This window comes from Zootoca vivipara, chromosome 8 (genome assembly GCF_965207765.1).
Source record: "Zootoca vivipara chromosome 8, rZooViv2.hap1.1, whole genome shotgun sequence".
Taxonomy (NCBI): Eukaryota; Metazoa; Chordata; class Lepidosauria; order Squamata; family Lacertidae; genus Zootoca; species Zootoca vivipara.
Window position 1 is genome coordinate 86,499,294 of NC_142591.1, and position 14,045 is coordinate 86,513,338.

General features: G+C 52.4%; 1 protein-coding gene across 1 annotated transcript in view; it reads right to left on the reverse strand.

The window, feature by feature from the left end:
* The window catches only part of TONSL (tonsoku like, DNA repair protein), a 30,847-nt gene that overhangs the window by 11,168 nt on the left and 5,634 nt on the right, over nt 1–14,045 (reverse strand). Inside the window, exons 7-18 of the mRNA XM_035126144.3 lie at nt 12,179–12,293; nt 11,937–12,085; nt 11,593–11,745; nt 10,673–10,798; nt 9,425–9,626; nt 8,220–8,281; nt 6,926–7,015; nt 6,495–6,567; nt 6,200–6,363; nt 3,941–4,064; nt 2,045–2,748; nt 113–189 (exon numbers count right to left, since the gene is read on the reverse strand). Of these exons, the coding sequence (XP_034982035.3) occupies nt 113–189; nt 2,045–2,748; nt 3,941–4,064; nt 6,200–6,363; nt 6,495–6,567; nt 6,926–7,015; nt 8,220–8,281; nt 9,425–9,626; nt 10,673–10,798; nt 11,593–11,745; nt 11,937–12,085; nt 12,179–12,293 (2,039 nt within the window). The remainder of the gene's footprint in view (nt 1–112; nt 190–2,044; nt 2,749–3,940; nt 4,065–6,199; nt 6,364–6,494; nt 6,568–6,925; nt 7,016–8,219; nt 8,282–9,424; nt 9,627–10,672; nt 10,799–11,592; nt 11,746–11,936; nt 12,086–12,178; nt 12,294–14,045) is intronic.

Consider the following 14,045-nt stretch of genomic DNA (forward strand, 5'->3'; position numbering starts at 1 on the left):
GTTTTGAAGCTGCCGCTACAAAGACAAGGCCTGGCTCAGATCCAGAGCTCTGATGAGGCAGCTCAGCGAGGGAGGAAAGGGCAAAGGGGCCAGGGAGCCCCGGCTCTCTCACCTGTGGGGCACGGGGATGAGGAAGACGTTGTCTTGCACCCGAACTCGCACCCGGATCGGGGGTGGGGGAGCAGGGAGCTGCAAAGAACAGGGGAAGAGACAGAGGGTGAGGACCTTCGAGAAATGCCTGGGTTTGGTTCCTCAGACCAGATGGGCCAGGCCTGGTCCTTCTGCCACTAGAATCGTAGAGTTGGAAGAGACCACAAGGGCCATCCAGCCCTGGACACAGCTATTTTGTTTTCAGTTCCTTTCCTAATGATCCCTAGTATGGGAATTTGACTTTTCTGTGGCTGCCACACACTGGGGCCACACCTTCACCATTTCCAATAATTTGGAATAGAATCATAGAGTTGGAAGAGACCACAAGGGCCATCCAGTCCAACCCCCTGCCAAGCAGGAAACACCATCAAAGCATTCTTGACATATGGCTGTCAAGCCTCTGCTTAAGGACCTCTAAAGAAGAAGACTCCACCACACTCCTTGGTAGCAAATTCCACTGCCGAACAGCTCTTACTGTCAGGAAGTTCTTCCTAATGTTTAGGTGGAATCTTCTTTCTTGTAGTTTGAATCCATTGCTCCGTGTCCACTTCTCTGGAGCAGCAGAAAACAACCTTTCACCCTCTTCCATATGACATCCTTTTATATATTGGAACATGGCTATCATATCACCCCTTAACCTTCTCTTCTCCAGGCTAAACATACCCAGCTCCCTAAGCCGTTCCTCATAAGGCCTTTGACCATTTTGGTTGTCCGCTTCTCTGGAGCAGCAGAAAACAACCTTTCTCCCTCCTCTATATGACATCCTTTTATGACTACAGGGCAGCCTCTCCCTCCAGCCGGGAGGGAGGTAAGCTGTGCTCCAGGCAGGAGATCCCCTCGCCCAGCCTTCTCCAGCCTGGCAGTCCCCCCCGCCCCACCCGTTGTTTTGGACAATGGCATCCATCAGCCCAGCAAACATGGCCGTACAGAGCAGTGGCTAATGGGAGAGGTTGCCCACAACAGCCGGAGGGCGCCAGCTTGGAGAAGGCTGCTTAGCTGCTTCTCCCCAGCACCTGGCGTCTTCCCAATGTTTTTAAACTGTTCCAGGGAAAACTGAAGAACGTAAGAAGAGTTAGCCTTGTTCTCACAGTAGCTGAACTGTTGCTTTGGGGAAACCAGAAAGCAGGATTTGAGCCCCCGAGTTCTCTTCCCTCCTGCAGTTTCTGGCATTTTAAAGCCGGCTAGGTTCGAGTCGCTGCTTGCTTGCCCTTTTCTGAGCCTTCTCCAACTCTACAATATCCTGTCTACAATATCCTGTCGAGGCGAAGCAACTCGAACCGTAATAGTACTCCAAATTCAGCCAGTCCAAAGATCTGTATACAGTGGTACCTCGGTTGTCGAACGGCTTGGCTCCCAAACAAATCGGCTCCCAAACGCTGCAAACCCAGAAGTGAGTGCTCCGGTTTGTGAACGTTTTTTGGGAAGCTGGGTGTCCGACACGGCTTCCGATTCAGCGCAGGAAGCTCCGGCAGCCAATCGGAAGCTGCGCCTTGCTTTTCGAACAGTTCCGGGAGTCGAACGGACTCCCAGAAGGGATTAAGTTTGGCAACCAAGGTACCACTGTAGTGGCATTATGACAGCGGCAGATTTATCCTCCCTTCTCAAAGGAACGGAATTTGCCTTTTCACAGCGGCCGCAAATTGCAGCTTCTCCCGGCCGCGGAGTCGCTCTGCTCTGCGGTGAACAATGCAGAGAGGAGCAGTCGGGAAGCCAGATTCCGTGTCGGACGTAGGAATGTACCTGGCCATAGAGAGGGAAGGAGGATGGGCCCGATCCCGGAGGAGTGCTGGCCTCTCAAGGCCCAGGGAAGCGAGACAGCTTCTCATAGTGCCACTGCAAAAGAAGCCAGACCCGCTTCTCTGACCCGCTTCTCTCCCCAACTCTTGAAACTCACATGTGTTGGTGCCAAGGGGGGCCTCTCCCCACCCCCAGGGGACCCCCCATTGATGTGGCTGTTGCCTCCTGCCCCCTGGAGGGTGCTGGGATCTGCCGCACACTCTGGGCTCTCCGCCGCCACCACCACGCCGGCCCCTCGGAGTCGTCCCAGCGGAGTCCTGTCGACAATATGCGTGAGGCGACTCTGCCGGACCCTCCTCCTCTTCTTGGTGGCCTCGGGGGGCTGGCGGGGAAGCCCCCCGTCGCTCTCGCCCCCCAGGCTCTCCTCCGACTCGGTCCCAGACTCGTTTTCTGGGCTCTGGCGGCTCCTTTTGCGGGAAGCGAGGTTCTGCCCCAGGTCGTCTTCCAGCCAATCGTCTCCCACGTACTCCTCTGGGGGGATCAGGGCAGGCCCAGCGGAAGACTTGGGCCGTTCAGGGCTGGGCAGGAGGCAGGGCTTGGCTCTGCCCACCCCGCGAATGGCAGCCCGGTACTCGGCAGGGGCAGCCGGCCTGGCCTCCCTCTCTAGGTCCTGGCCAAACAGGCGCTGTTTCTTCTTGACCGGCCTCAGGGGGCTCATTGCGTCGTCCTCCTCGGGCTCCCTCCGGGGACTGGGGGACTTTGTGGCAGGATCCAGAGGGCAGGGGGCTTGCGGGGACTCGGAGAGCTCTGCGTCAAACAGCTGGCTGGCCGGCGGCTCTCGGGGAGGCTGAGCCTTGGAGCCTGGAGGGGTAAAAGCAAAGGCGTCAAGTTCACACCCTCTTGGCGCACGCCTCGTTCTCAAGATCTTTGGGGTAAGCTGGGAAGGAGCAAATAGATGACCCAGAGAAGCCAAGGCTTTCCCTCAAAACTGAGCGTGCTCCTTTGGCCTAAGATTTCTCATTGAAGTTGATGGACTATGCTGAAATGGCTAAAATGACCGGAAGAGTCAGAAAATCGGGAAGGCCAACAATTTTAATAAGGAACGGGGGGAAATTTATAACTTATCTTAAAGACCATTGGAATCAGTTAAAATTGTTCAGATTGGAATATCACTTGTAGTTTAAGGGTGAATTCTGGACACAATGGAGACGTAAAAGATTTGGATTATCATAAAAGATGCGGGAAGGAAATGAGGCAGCGGAAGACAGGAGTGCCTGGCGTGCTCTGGTCCATGGGGTCATGAAGAGTCGGACACGACTAAACGACTAAACAACAACAGGACCCATGGAAGTCCAGGAGATTCTGAAAAACTTTAATTCGAAAAACCAAAGAAGCCCCAAAGAGCACTGCAAGGCTTGGCCCCTGCCCCAGCAATAAAGGAGACAGAGCAGGGAGAGAGAATCTGGGCAGGATAAGGAAGGGACCCAGCGCTTACGGCCGCGTCTCACCGATATGCCTTCATTAAAGCTAGGTTCAATGTTTTTCCAACAAACGTGCTGAGACATAGATTTACTAAGGGCCAAGTCTCTTCAATGTGTGCTTGTGAAATTAAAACATCTGAATCTCTACACCATGTTATGTTTATCTGCCCTATGTACAGTTCGGCTCGTGCTAGTATACTAAACTCCATAATCCAGCCTATGGCTGACAAACCAGTTGACCTTGTGTTATATTATTTGTGGCTTGTACGAGTCCGCTGTTTAATTTGATTTATTTTGTTGTGTTGTGTTTTATGATGGGCGTAAAGCCGAATAAACATCCTTTGTTTGTTTGTTTGAAGGGACCCAGAGATCTCCTCCAGTGTTCATTCTCATGAACTTGGAAGCATCAAAGACGACAGCCTGCTAAAAACACAACAGCTTCAAGGCTTCCCGCCAGAAGAAAGGAAGACTCGGCTGGGTGAGAATTCCCAACAAAGCAAGCAGCCCTTTAAGAGTGTCCCCAGGAGCAGGCCCCCCACCCCTAGAGCCCCAGGAGCGAAGCACAGACTCACCTCGGCCTGCCATAGCTTTCTTGAGCAGGCCCTCCATGGCCTGGCAGCGCTGGCGAGTTTCTCGGTCCAGGTCCCTGCCGTAGAGATGCACCCATGCCTGGAGGGTGCCCAGCGGGGTCAGGCCCTGGCAAGAGAAACGCAGGGGGGGGGGGTTGGCCCCAGCAGAAGCAGGAGCCCAGCCAGCAACCTCTTGCCGCCACTGGGCTGCACCCAAGAAGCCTGGTGGGCCTGCCACCCCCTTCCCTGTGGTGGGAGAAGACCCTGAAGCTGCCAGGATGCCATGCAAGGCCACTGTCCCTAAGCCAAGGGGAAGGGGGAGCTGGGAGGAAGCAGGGGCCTGTTAGAAACGTGGGTCTGTACACTTCCTCTGAAGGAGCAGGTTCGTAGCCTGGGGTTATTCCTGGGCCCTTTGCTGTCACCTGAGGCTCAGGTGACTACAAGAAAGAAGATTCCACCTAATCATTAGGAAGAACTTCCTGACAGTAAGAGCTGTTCGGCAGTGGATTTTGCTACCAAGGAGTGTGGTGGAGTCTCCTTCTTTGGAGGTCTTTAAGCAGAGGCTTGACAGGCATATGTCAAGAATGCTTTGATGGTGTTTCCTGCTTGGCAGGGGGTTGGACTAGATGGCCCTTGTGGTCTCTTCCAACTCTAGGATTCTAGGTGGCCTCAGTGGCCCGCAGTGCCTTCCATCAGCTTTGGCTGGTGGCCCAGCTACACCCCTATCTAGACAGGGGTAGCCTAACTACTGTTGTCTGTGCTCTGGCGACCTCAAGGTTAGATTACTGCAATGCATTAAACGTAGGGCTGCCTCTGAAGACGGTTCAGAGACTTCAGCTGGTGCAGAATTCAGCAGCCAGGTAGCTCACCGGAGCAAGACGGGTTGAACATATTATACCGATCCTGGTCCAACTGTACTAGCTACCGATTAGTTCCCAGGCCCAATTCAAAGTGTTAGTTTTGACCTAAAGGTAAAGGGACCCCTGACCATTAGGTCCCAGTTGTGACCGACTCTGGGGTTGCGCGCTCATCTCGCATTATTGGCTGAGGGAGCCGGCGTATAGCTTCCAGGTCATGTGGCCAGCATGACAGAGCCGCTTCTGGCAAACCAGAGCAGCACATGGAAACGCCGTTTACCTTCCCGCTGTAGCGGTTCCTATTTATCTACTTGCATTTTGACGTGCTTTCAAACTGCTAGGTTGGCAGGAGCTGGGACCAAGCAACGGGAGCTCACCCCGTCACAGGGATTCGAACCGCCAACCTTCTGATCAGCAAGCCCTAGGCTCAGTGGTTTAACCACAGCGCCACCTGGGTCCCTTTAGGTTTTGACCTATAAATCTGCAAATGGCTCAGGACCGCAATACCTCAAGGACTGCCTCTTTCCATATGAACCTATCCGGACCCCAATATCATCTTCTGAGGCCCTCCTTCACGTGCCTCCTCCTTGAGAGGTCAGGAGGGTGGCAACACAAGAACAGGGCCTTCTCTGGAGCGGCTCCCTATCTGTGGAATTCTCTCCCCAGGGAAGTTCGCCTGGCGCCTTCAGTCTACACTTTTAGGCGCCAGGCAAAAATGTTCATTTTTAACCAGGCCTTTGGCTGTTCCGATTTACATCCTATGCCCTTTTAAAATGTGGGTTTTTTTGGGGTGTGTGTGTTATTGGTTGTTGTTTTTATTCTGATTATATATATTGTGATCTTTTCTGTGGAACGCCCTGAGACCTCCGGGTATAGGGTGATATATAAATTCAATAAATAATAATATGCTGTGCACTACAGACTAACCCTGGGGGGGGGGCACCAGGTTGGGGGAGGCTGGAGTTCAGCCAAACAGCAAGACAGTGAGTGTATCCTGGATGTGGCCTTTGGGTCCTTAATGCCCTTATCACCCCAAGAATTGGGGTTCCAGTAGGAGACAATGAAGTGGAGAGGAGGAGGAGGAGCAGGAACAAAAGCAGAGGATGGAGGGATGGAAGCAGGTCAGGGAGGCCTGCTCAGTAGGCCTTCCTGAGAAGGCAACGCCCACAGTTTCAAAACTTGGGATTTGTCAAATGCCGCCCCCCTCCCCAGACCTTGAAGGCGGAAACCGCAACACCAGTCGGAAAGGGCTGGAGCCCCATCCCAAACAATACCCAGGAGGAGGGGCTGCAGTTCCCTTTGTGCATCACGGGAAGAGAGGCAGTGTGGCGCAGTGGTTAGAGTGACGAGTATAAATGCAATGAATGAACCGCCTGGCTCCCCAGCCTCCTCCTCGGTGCCTCACCTTGGCGTTCCGCAGCACCACCGACGCCCCCCTGTGGATCAAGAGCTCAGCCACGTCAAAGTGGCCGCAGTTGAGGGCGTCGTGTAAGGGGGTGATGCCCTCACATCCAGGTCCCCCCGGGTCGTCAATGGCGGCATTGTGGTCCAGGAGAAAACGCACAATCTCTGGAGGAAGAGGCGAGGGGGGTGGTCACATCCAAGACAGCCCCAACCGGCCACCAAGAGGAAAGGGTTCCCGGGTGCAGAGCACCCACTTTCGGGCTCCCCAGGAAGCCCCTTCCCTCCCCAGCACTTACCCAGATGGCCGTGGTTGCAAGCCTCGTGCAGAGGGGTCCAGCCGCAATAATCCCGAGGGTTGAGAGGGTGACCCTGAGGCAGAGCGGAGAAACGTACGGATGGTCAGGGGGTCAGAAGTTGGCCAGGATCTCTTCATTCTCATCACACCCGGGGGGAACCTGCTCCCCGCTTCCCTCTCTCCAAATGGGTGGGTGGGGGAGCCTCGCACACCCCAGGTGACAAAACCAGCCGTCAGGGAAAGAGAGGGAAGATGTTTCTACGGACAAAGGAGCTGAACTCCGTGGGCCTGAGCCAGGATCTGGGGGAAGCTAGGGGCAGGTACCAGAAGGTCACAAGAGCTTGCCCTCATTCTGACTGAAGGCATCCCACCCCAGTCCCTGCCCGCTTTCCCTTTATTTTAACGCCTAGCCAACCTGCCCCAGCAGCTCACCTTCTCCACACAGAACTGCACCTGGCGCAGGTTCCCATCGATGCAGGCGCGGTGCAGCAAAGTCTCCCCACGCTCGTTCCGCTGGTTCCACTGGGAGGAGGGAGATGCAACAGAGGAATACCTGAAGGAGTAGACCTGAAGGAGCGTCTCCACCCCCATCGTTCTGCCCGGACACTGAGGTCCAGCACCGAGGGCCTTCTGGCAGTTCCCTCCCTGCGAGAAGCGAGGTTACAGGGAACCAGGCAGAGGGCCTTCTCGGTGGTGGCGCCCGCCCTGTGGAACACCCTCCCGTCAGATGTCAAGGAAATAAACAAGTACAGTATCTGACTTTTAGAAGACATCAGAAGGCAGCCCTGTTTAGGGAAGTTTTTAATGTTTGATGTTTTATCATGATTTTAAACCCAGGCAGATGGGCAGGGTATAAATAAAATAATAAATGATAATAATGATAATAATAGGAAATCAGTAACTTTCCCCCAACTACCCACCCCAGTTTCCTAAGGGAGAAGATGTACGTCTGATTGTGTTTTTATATTTTGCTGGAAGGCGCCCAGAGTGGCTGGGGCAACAGAGTCAAATGGGCAGGATACAAGTATTCTAATATTCCCAACAACCGGCTCGCTGACACCAGGCCCCTCGGGGGGATCAGCTGCTTAGTTTATTCACTTGCTGATTACAAAGCATTTCTAAACCTCTTCATATTTAAAAAATCTCTAAGCAGTATGCAAAAATGATGAAAGCAGGTACACGATATCTGGTGAAACAGGATTATAAAAACAAGAATCCCGTAAGAGGCTTCGATCTTAGGGGATCGGGGAAAGCAAAAAGAGGCGTCTTCATAAGACGTCTGAAGTTTTATGATTATGATTGTTGTTTATTACTTGTCCTTCAAACTGAGGTCCCCGGGAGGGTTACAACAATTTAAAATTACAACATTAAAAACCTTTTTTTAAAAAACTAACAATTGCCAAAAAAACCCCACTAATAATAGCAGTAGCTTCTAATAAAAAGTAACAGAAGTTCGTGCAATTGCTTCTATCATATTTCAATTTCCAGCAACTGGCATGCAGAAGCATCGCTGCTTCCAACTGTGGAAGCAGAGCAGAGCCACCCTGGCCATTGCCAGCTCTCTCCTCCCCCATGAAATGGTCCAATCCTCTTTTGAAAGCCCTCCAAGTTGGTGGCCACCCCTGTCTTCTGTGGGAGCGAGCGCCACAGTTGAACTACGCCCTGATATCTGGGCATCAGACTTAGCTGGCCTCCTGGAGCTGAGTGGACTGGGGCCCTGGGATACCTTGTTGAGCCTGCGGCGTCCAGGGACCGTCTTGTTGTAGCCCTCCAGGTCGTCCTCTCCGCCTGGAAGAGAGGGGGGAGTCCCAGAGTCACCGTCCCTGAAGCAAACCATCCCTTCCACCAAGAAACGGACACCCCCAAAGCAACACGTCTCCTGTTTGCCCTAGACAGCCAGTGGACAAAAGATCCCCTACCGCAGCTGCCTCCTCTCATAGCTACCAGCAACAAGTCTATCCATTTCACAAAAGCCTTCTAACAAGCCAGTCCACTGGCAATGAGTTCCACAGGCTGCGAGGCGTGTGCCAAGCACTTCCATCCATTTGCCTTAAGTCCTTCCTCATGCAAGGCATAGGTTTAGGAGACAAACTGATTGTTGATTGTACAGTGAACCCTCCGGATACGAACTTAATTCGTCCCGGGGGTCTGCACTTGCCCAGAAAAGTCCGTATCCAGAGGCACTGCTTCTGTGCACATGCGTGGCGCGACAGAGCGCTTCTGCGCATGTGACAAAAACCCAGAAATCTACACTTCCGGGTTTGCCGCATTCGCAACCCGAAATTACGTTACCCGAAGGTAAGGTAACCCGAGGTACCACTGCATTTATAGACCAGGCATCCCCAAACTTCGGCCCTCCAGATGTTTTGGACTACAATTCCCATCATCCCTGACCACTGGTTCTCTTAGCTAGGGATCATGGGAGTTGTAGGCCAAAACATCTGGAGGGCCGCAGTTTGGGGATGCCTGTTATAGACCATCCTTCCCTCCAAGAAGCTCCACGTGGTTCTCTCCCCCGCCCCCGTTTTCTCCCCACGACAACCCTGTGAGGTAGGTTCGGCTGACAGGCAGGGACTGGCCCGAGGTCACCCAGTGAGTTTTGTGGCTGAGCGGGGATTTGAACCCCGGTCTCACGAGCCGTAGTCCAACACTGTAACCAACACATGCCATTACCCCCTGGTCTCTCCACCCTGCGGGCAACCTAACAGAAGGGAACAGGGCTCAGCTGGGGCTCCTTCTCCAGACTCTGTGCTCTGAGGAAGGCAGGCTGGGAGGCCCAACACACCCGCCCCAAACTTCCCCAGGGCTCATCGAGCGAGAGAATTGCAAGCCTCCTTCTCCCATAAGCCACGAGGGCAACCCCCAGCCTTGCTCCCACTCCCTTCCAGGAAGCGCTCTTTGCTCCCACGATCTCTCCCCCCCATCTCTCACCGCTATCGGAGAGCTCCAGGTCGCTCTCTTCCAAGGGCTCACTGGCCTGGGCCTCCTCCTCTTCGTCCTCTTCCTCACTGATCTCCCCATTGGAGCGCCAGCCCCGAGAGCCACAGAGCTCCTGCAGCCTGGCGTGCGTGCTCGACGCCTCGGGGCGGCTGCACCTCTGCTGGCAGGCGTGGAAGTGCTGCAGGACCTGGCGCTGAGAAGCATTTGTTTGGGGTTTAAAAGCACGAGTTTGATCCGGCCTCCAAGTACACTTTTAATTTTTTCAGGGTAATATGCAACAACAGGCATTAAAATGTTTGTGTCCAGGCTTGCTTATGTTGCTTAAAGTCGACCCATTTCTAACCACCCCTCAGTGCCTCTCTTTGAGGCAGTCAGTATAGAAATCAAATTTACAACTGGAAGAGACCCCGAGGGTCATCTAGTCCAACCCCCTGCAATGCAGGAATCTCAGTTCAAGAAACCCTGATGGATGGTCATCAAACCTCTTCTTAAAAACAGCCAATGAAGGTCTACCAAGTACCAGGGGAGTCCATTCTGCTGTCAAACAGCTGCTACCATCAAAAGGTTCTTCCTAATGGTTAGTCGGAACCTCCTTTCTTATCATTTGAATCCATTGGTTCAGGTCCTACTCTCCCGAGCAGGAGAAAACAAGCTTGCTCTACCATCCGTGGGACAGATCCTCAGATATCTGAAGACAGCTATCATCTCTCCTCTCCTTCTCCTCTATTCTAAGCTAAACATACCCAGCTCCTTCCACCGTTCCTCATAAGCCTTGGTTTGCAGACCCTTGATCATCTTGGCCACCCTCCTCTGCCCACCTTCCAGCTTGTCAACGTCCTTCTCAAAACAGGCTGCCCAGAACTGGACACAGGACTCCACTTTCCTAAGAACAATTGGGAACACACTTTAAGGCTCCCTCTTGTTTGTTGACATATCACATCAGGTGTGTGACAGGGGAGCTAGCTTCAAGGGAAAGCAGGTAAGAGAGGTTTAGGGAAAATGGTCTCAGAGGTCAAACGGGGACCTAAATAGGCTTGCTCACTGGTCTCCTGACAAGACCAGAGCTAAACACTGAGATTGTTTCCTTCTCATAGGTGCCAATGGCAGAAAACCAAATTGCTGCTCCCCTGTGGAATCAGATCTGTCACTGTCCTTCCTGCCTATGATTAAATACTATGAGGCATCCACGCTAGTACCTTTAGTATTGTGGCGTCATCCTGACCCCACTGCCGGCCTCACCTGCAGCTTGGCGTCGCAGGCCTCCTCTGCGTAGGAGAGCGCCGTCTGAAAACATCTCTGCAGCTCGTCGTAGCTCTCTTTGGCCTCCTCCTTGGAGAGGGCGATGTTCAGCCACGTCTTCCCCTCCTGGCCAGGGACAGAGCAAGCTGATTTCCAGGAACTGCCTGGCTTCTCCTCCCACCTCTGCTGCACCAGTTCACTATTTATTTTGGAGCATTTGTAACCTCCTCTTCAGCCAAAAAGGCTCCCAGAGCAGCTTAGTAAAGGTAAAGGGACCCCTGACCATTAGGTCCAGTCGTGACCGACCCTGGGGTTGCGCGCTCATCTCGCATTATTGGCCGAGGGAGCCGGCGTATAGTTTCCAGGTCATGTGGCCAGCATGACAAAGCCGCTTCTGGCAAACCAGAGCAGCACATGGAAACGCCGTTTACCTTCCCGCTGTAGCGGTTCCTATTTAACTACTTGCATTTTTTGACGTGCTTTCGAACTGCTAGGTTGGCAGGAGCTGGGACCAAGCAACGGGAGCTCACCCTGTCACAGGGATTCGAACGGCCGACCTTCTGATCAGCAAGCCCTAGGCTCAGTGGTTTAACAACAGCGCCACCTGGGTCCCTCCCAGAGCAGCTTACACACAATCAAAACAAAATAGCCCCTACCCACAGGCTTACAATCTTTTTTTTAAAAAAAAACCCTTACACGACACGCAAGGAGAAAGGGACAGGGAGGGAAGAGGAAAAATCAAAGTCAAAAATTCAGGTGCCAGTTTCTAAACAGCTGTTCCTACAATGCCCAGCCGGCACAGATCAGGAGCAGGGAATGTTTGCTTGGCATCCAAGTGGGGAGAAATGACAGTAGCAGAAGTCCTGAACTGCCTCGCTTGGCCCCATCTCCGCCTTGCTCCTAGCCCCCCCTCCCCTTACCTCCAGGGGGTTCCCCTTCCGCAGGTCCAGTTCGGCCTGGTAGTGCTTTATGGCCTGGGCATGGTCCTTCAGGTCTCCAAATGTAGCGGCCAAGGAAACGTGGATCACAGCCAGCTCTTGCTCTGGGCGCTTCAGAGACCGAGCGTGGCACAGCTGGGAAGGAAAAAGACAAGCTCAAACTGCCGTGGCAAAGAGGCCCAGGGCACACACACACACACACACACACACCCCAGCCCATCGCAAGTCTGTCCCAGAGCTCTGGGAGCCCTCAAATGCCAAGTCTGTCCAGCTGGCAGCTCTACAACCCCTCCTCTTCCAGGTCCTTGCCCCAAGGCCACCCTCACCTGCTTCTCGTAGGCTTCCACAGACCGGCGATAATCCCCCGCCTTGGAGAACAGGTCGCCCAGCTGCTCGCAAAGCCCGAGGGCCTCTCGCAGGCTGCCGGCTGCCTCTGCTTCTTCCAGCTCCTGCTGCAGGCGGCTCACCTTCATGGCTGCCAGAGAGAGAGAGAGCCATGAGCTGTGAGGTCATGTGCCTCCGGGTGCCTGGGCCCAGGGAAAGCCCCCAAGGGAGCGTTGCCACTCACCGTAGCGCAGGCTGCGGCAAATGCTCTCCCGCTGTGGCGGCTGCTGGGAGCCCAGGCGATAGGCCTTCTTCAGGGAGCGCTTGGCTGCCACAAAGTCTCCGAGGCTCAGCAGCACCTGCGGGGGAAGACGGAGGGAGGATCAAGCGGGGAAGCTGCTGTCGATGGCTCAGCTCACTCTTGAGAGAGGTCACCCGGGAGGAGAGACAGACAACAGAAATGCCCAGTCAAGAGAGATCCCAGGAAGAAGAAGAAGAAGCAAAAGGCCTGAGAATGAGCCTGCTGGATCAGGCCAATGGCCCATCTGAGCCCAGCATGTTCTCACTATGGCCAAACAGATGCCCAAATGAGGAGCCCACAAGCAGGATCTGAGCGCCACGGCTCCCCCCCCCCTTGCTGTGGTTTCCAGCAACTGGGATTCCGAAGTATTGCTGCCTCCGACTGTGGAGACCAAGCAGAGCATCTGTGGCTAAAAACCATCGACAGCCTTGCCCTCCATGAATTTGTCTCATCCTCTTTTAAAGCAATCTTGGCTGGCAGCTATCATCATATTGATCATATCCTGGAACTACAGATGAAGAGCAGCACAGTAATATTTTAAAATAGATTTTTTTTAAAAAAAAATCTCCCATGTGCCAAGTGCCAAATGAGCAGATGCAGAGTGAGAAGGAATATGGGCACTTGTTAGGATGCTGTGTCCTCCAGCTTGCCTGGGAACCTGGATTCTAGCTTCGCACATGAAGAAATGTGAAGAAGTACTGGTATAATGGCGTCACGAAGAGTCGGACACGACTAAACGACAACAATGGTATGAATAGTTGACGGATCAGAGACAGGGAGGGAAATTAAAGAAGCTCAGATTACATTTTTCCCCAGCTGATTTTTCAAGCTTTGGAAAACACCATTTAAAAGTTTTCCACATTTCTAAACTGGTTCAGAACGAGAGCATTGTTTAGAAGTGCGGTTTGTCTTCCAGCTGAAGTTTGATGCGTGTTAAGTTCATGCAAATTGGCTCATCAATAGACACACCATATGCAAATTACTTGTTAACATCTGGCTCCAAATACAGTTATTGCCATGATACTCAACTTTGATTCTCACTGCTCCTTTTTTACACAGAGTACATTTTGTATGTACATAATTGGGAAAGCCAAAATAATTGATATGAGCAAGGATTTATATGAATGCCTTCCTGTGTCTTGGTCCATTGTACCATTGGACTTGTCGAAAGAGGGACCCCAAAGTTCATCTAGTCCAGCCCCCTGCAACTCTTCATCATCATCATCATCATCAATGGAAGACATAAGCCATATGGCTTCTGCACCAATCATTTAGAACCCATGTTAGAAGGGTGGAGGAGAGAAGAGGCTGAGGAGGAGATTCTGTACTTGCAGAAAGAAGAAATTGAGGGCATACAGGTGAAACTCGGAAAATTAGAATATCGTTGCATTATTTCAGTAATAAAACTTAAAAGATGAAACCAATGTATGACATAGATGCATGACATGCAAAGCAAGATATGTCAAGCCTTTATTTGTGGTAATTGTAATTATTTGTCGTTAGGTGGGTCAATTATAAATGGAATGTAATTCATGAAATGTCATAGCGATGTTTATTTTTGAATTATTGTAACTATTTGTTTTATTACTGTGGAATTTCCAAAAGGAAGCATTTGTAAAAATAAAAAATAAAATAAAATATAAAAAGTTGCATTACCGAAATAAATGCACTTTTTGACGATATTCTAATTTTCCAAGTTTCACCTGTAGCTCTGCTCCAAACAGGTGCCAGATGCAGACTGGGGGAACCTCATCCCACTAACACGAGAATGAATGGGAACCATCTTTGGAGAATGGCTCTGATGCAATTC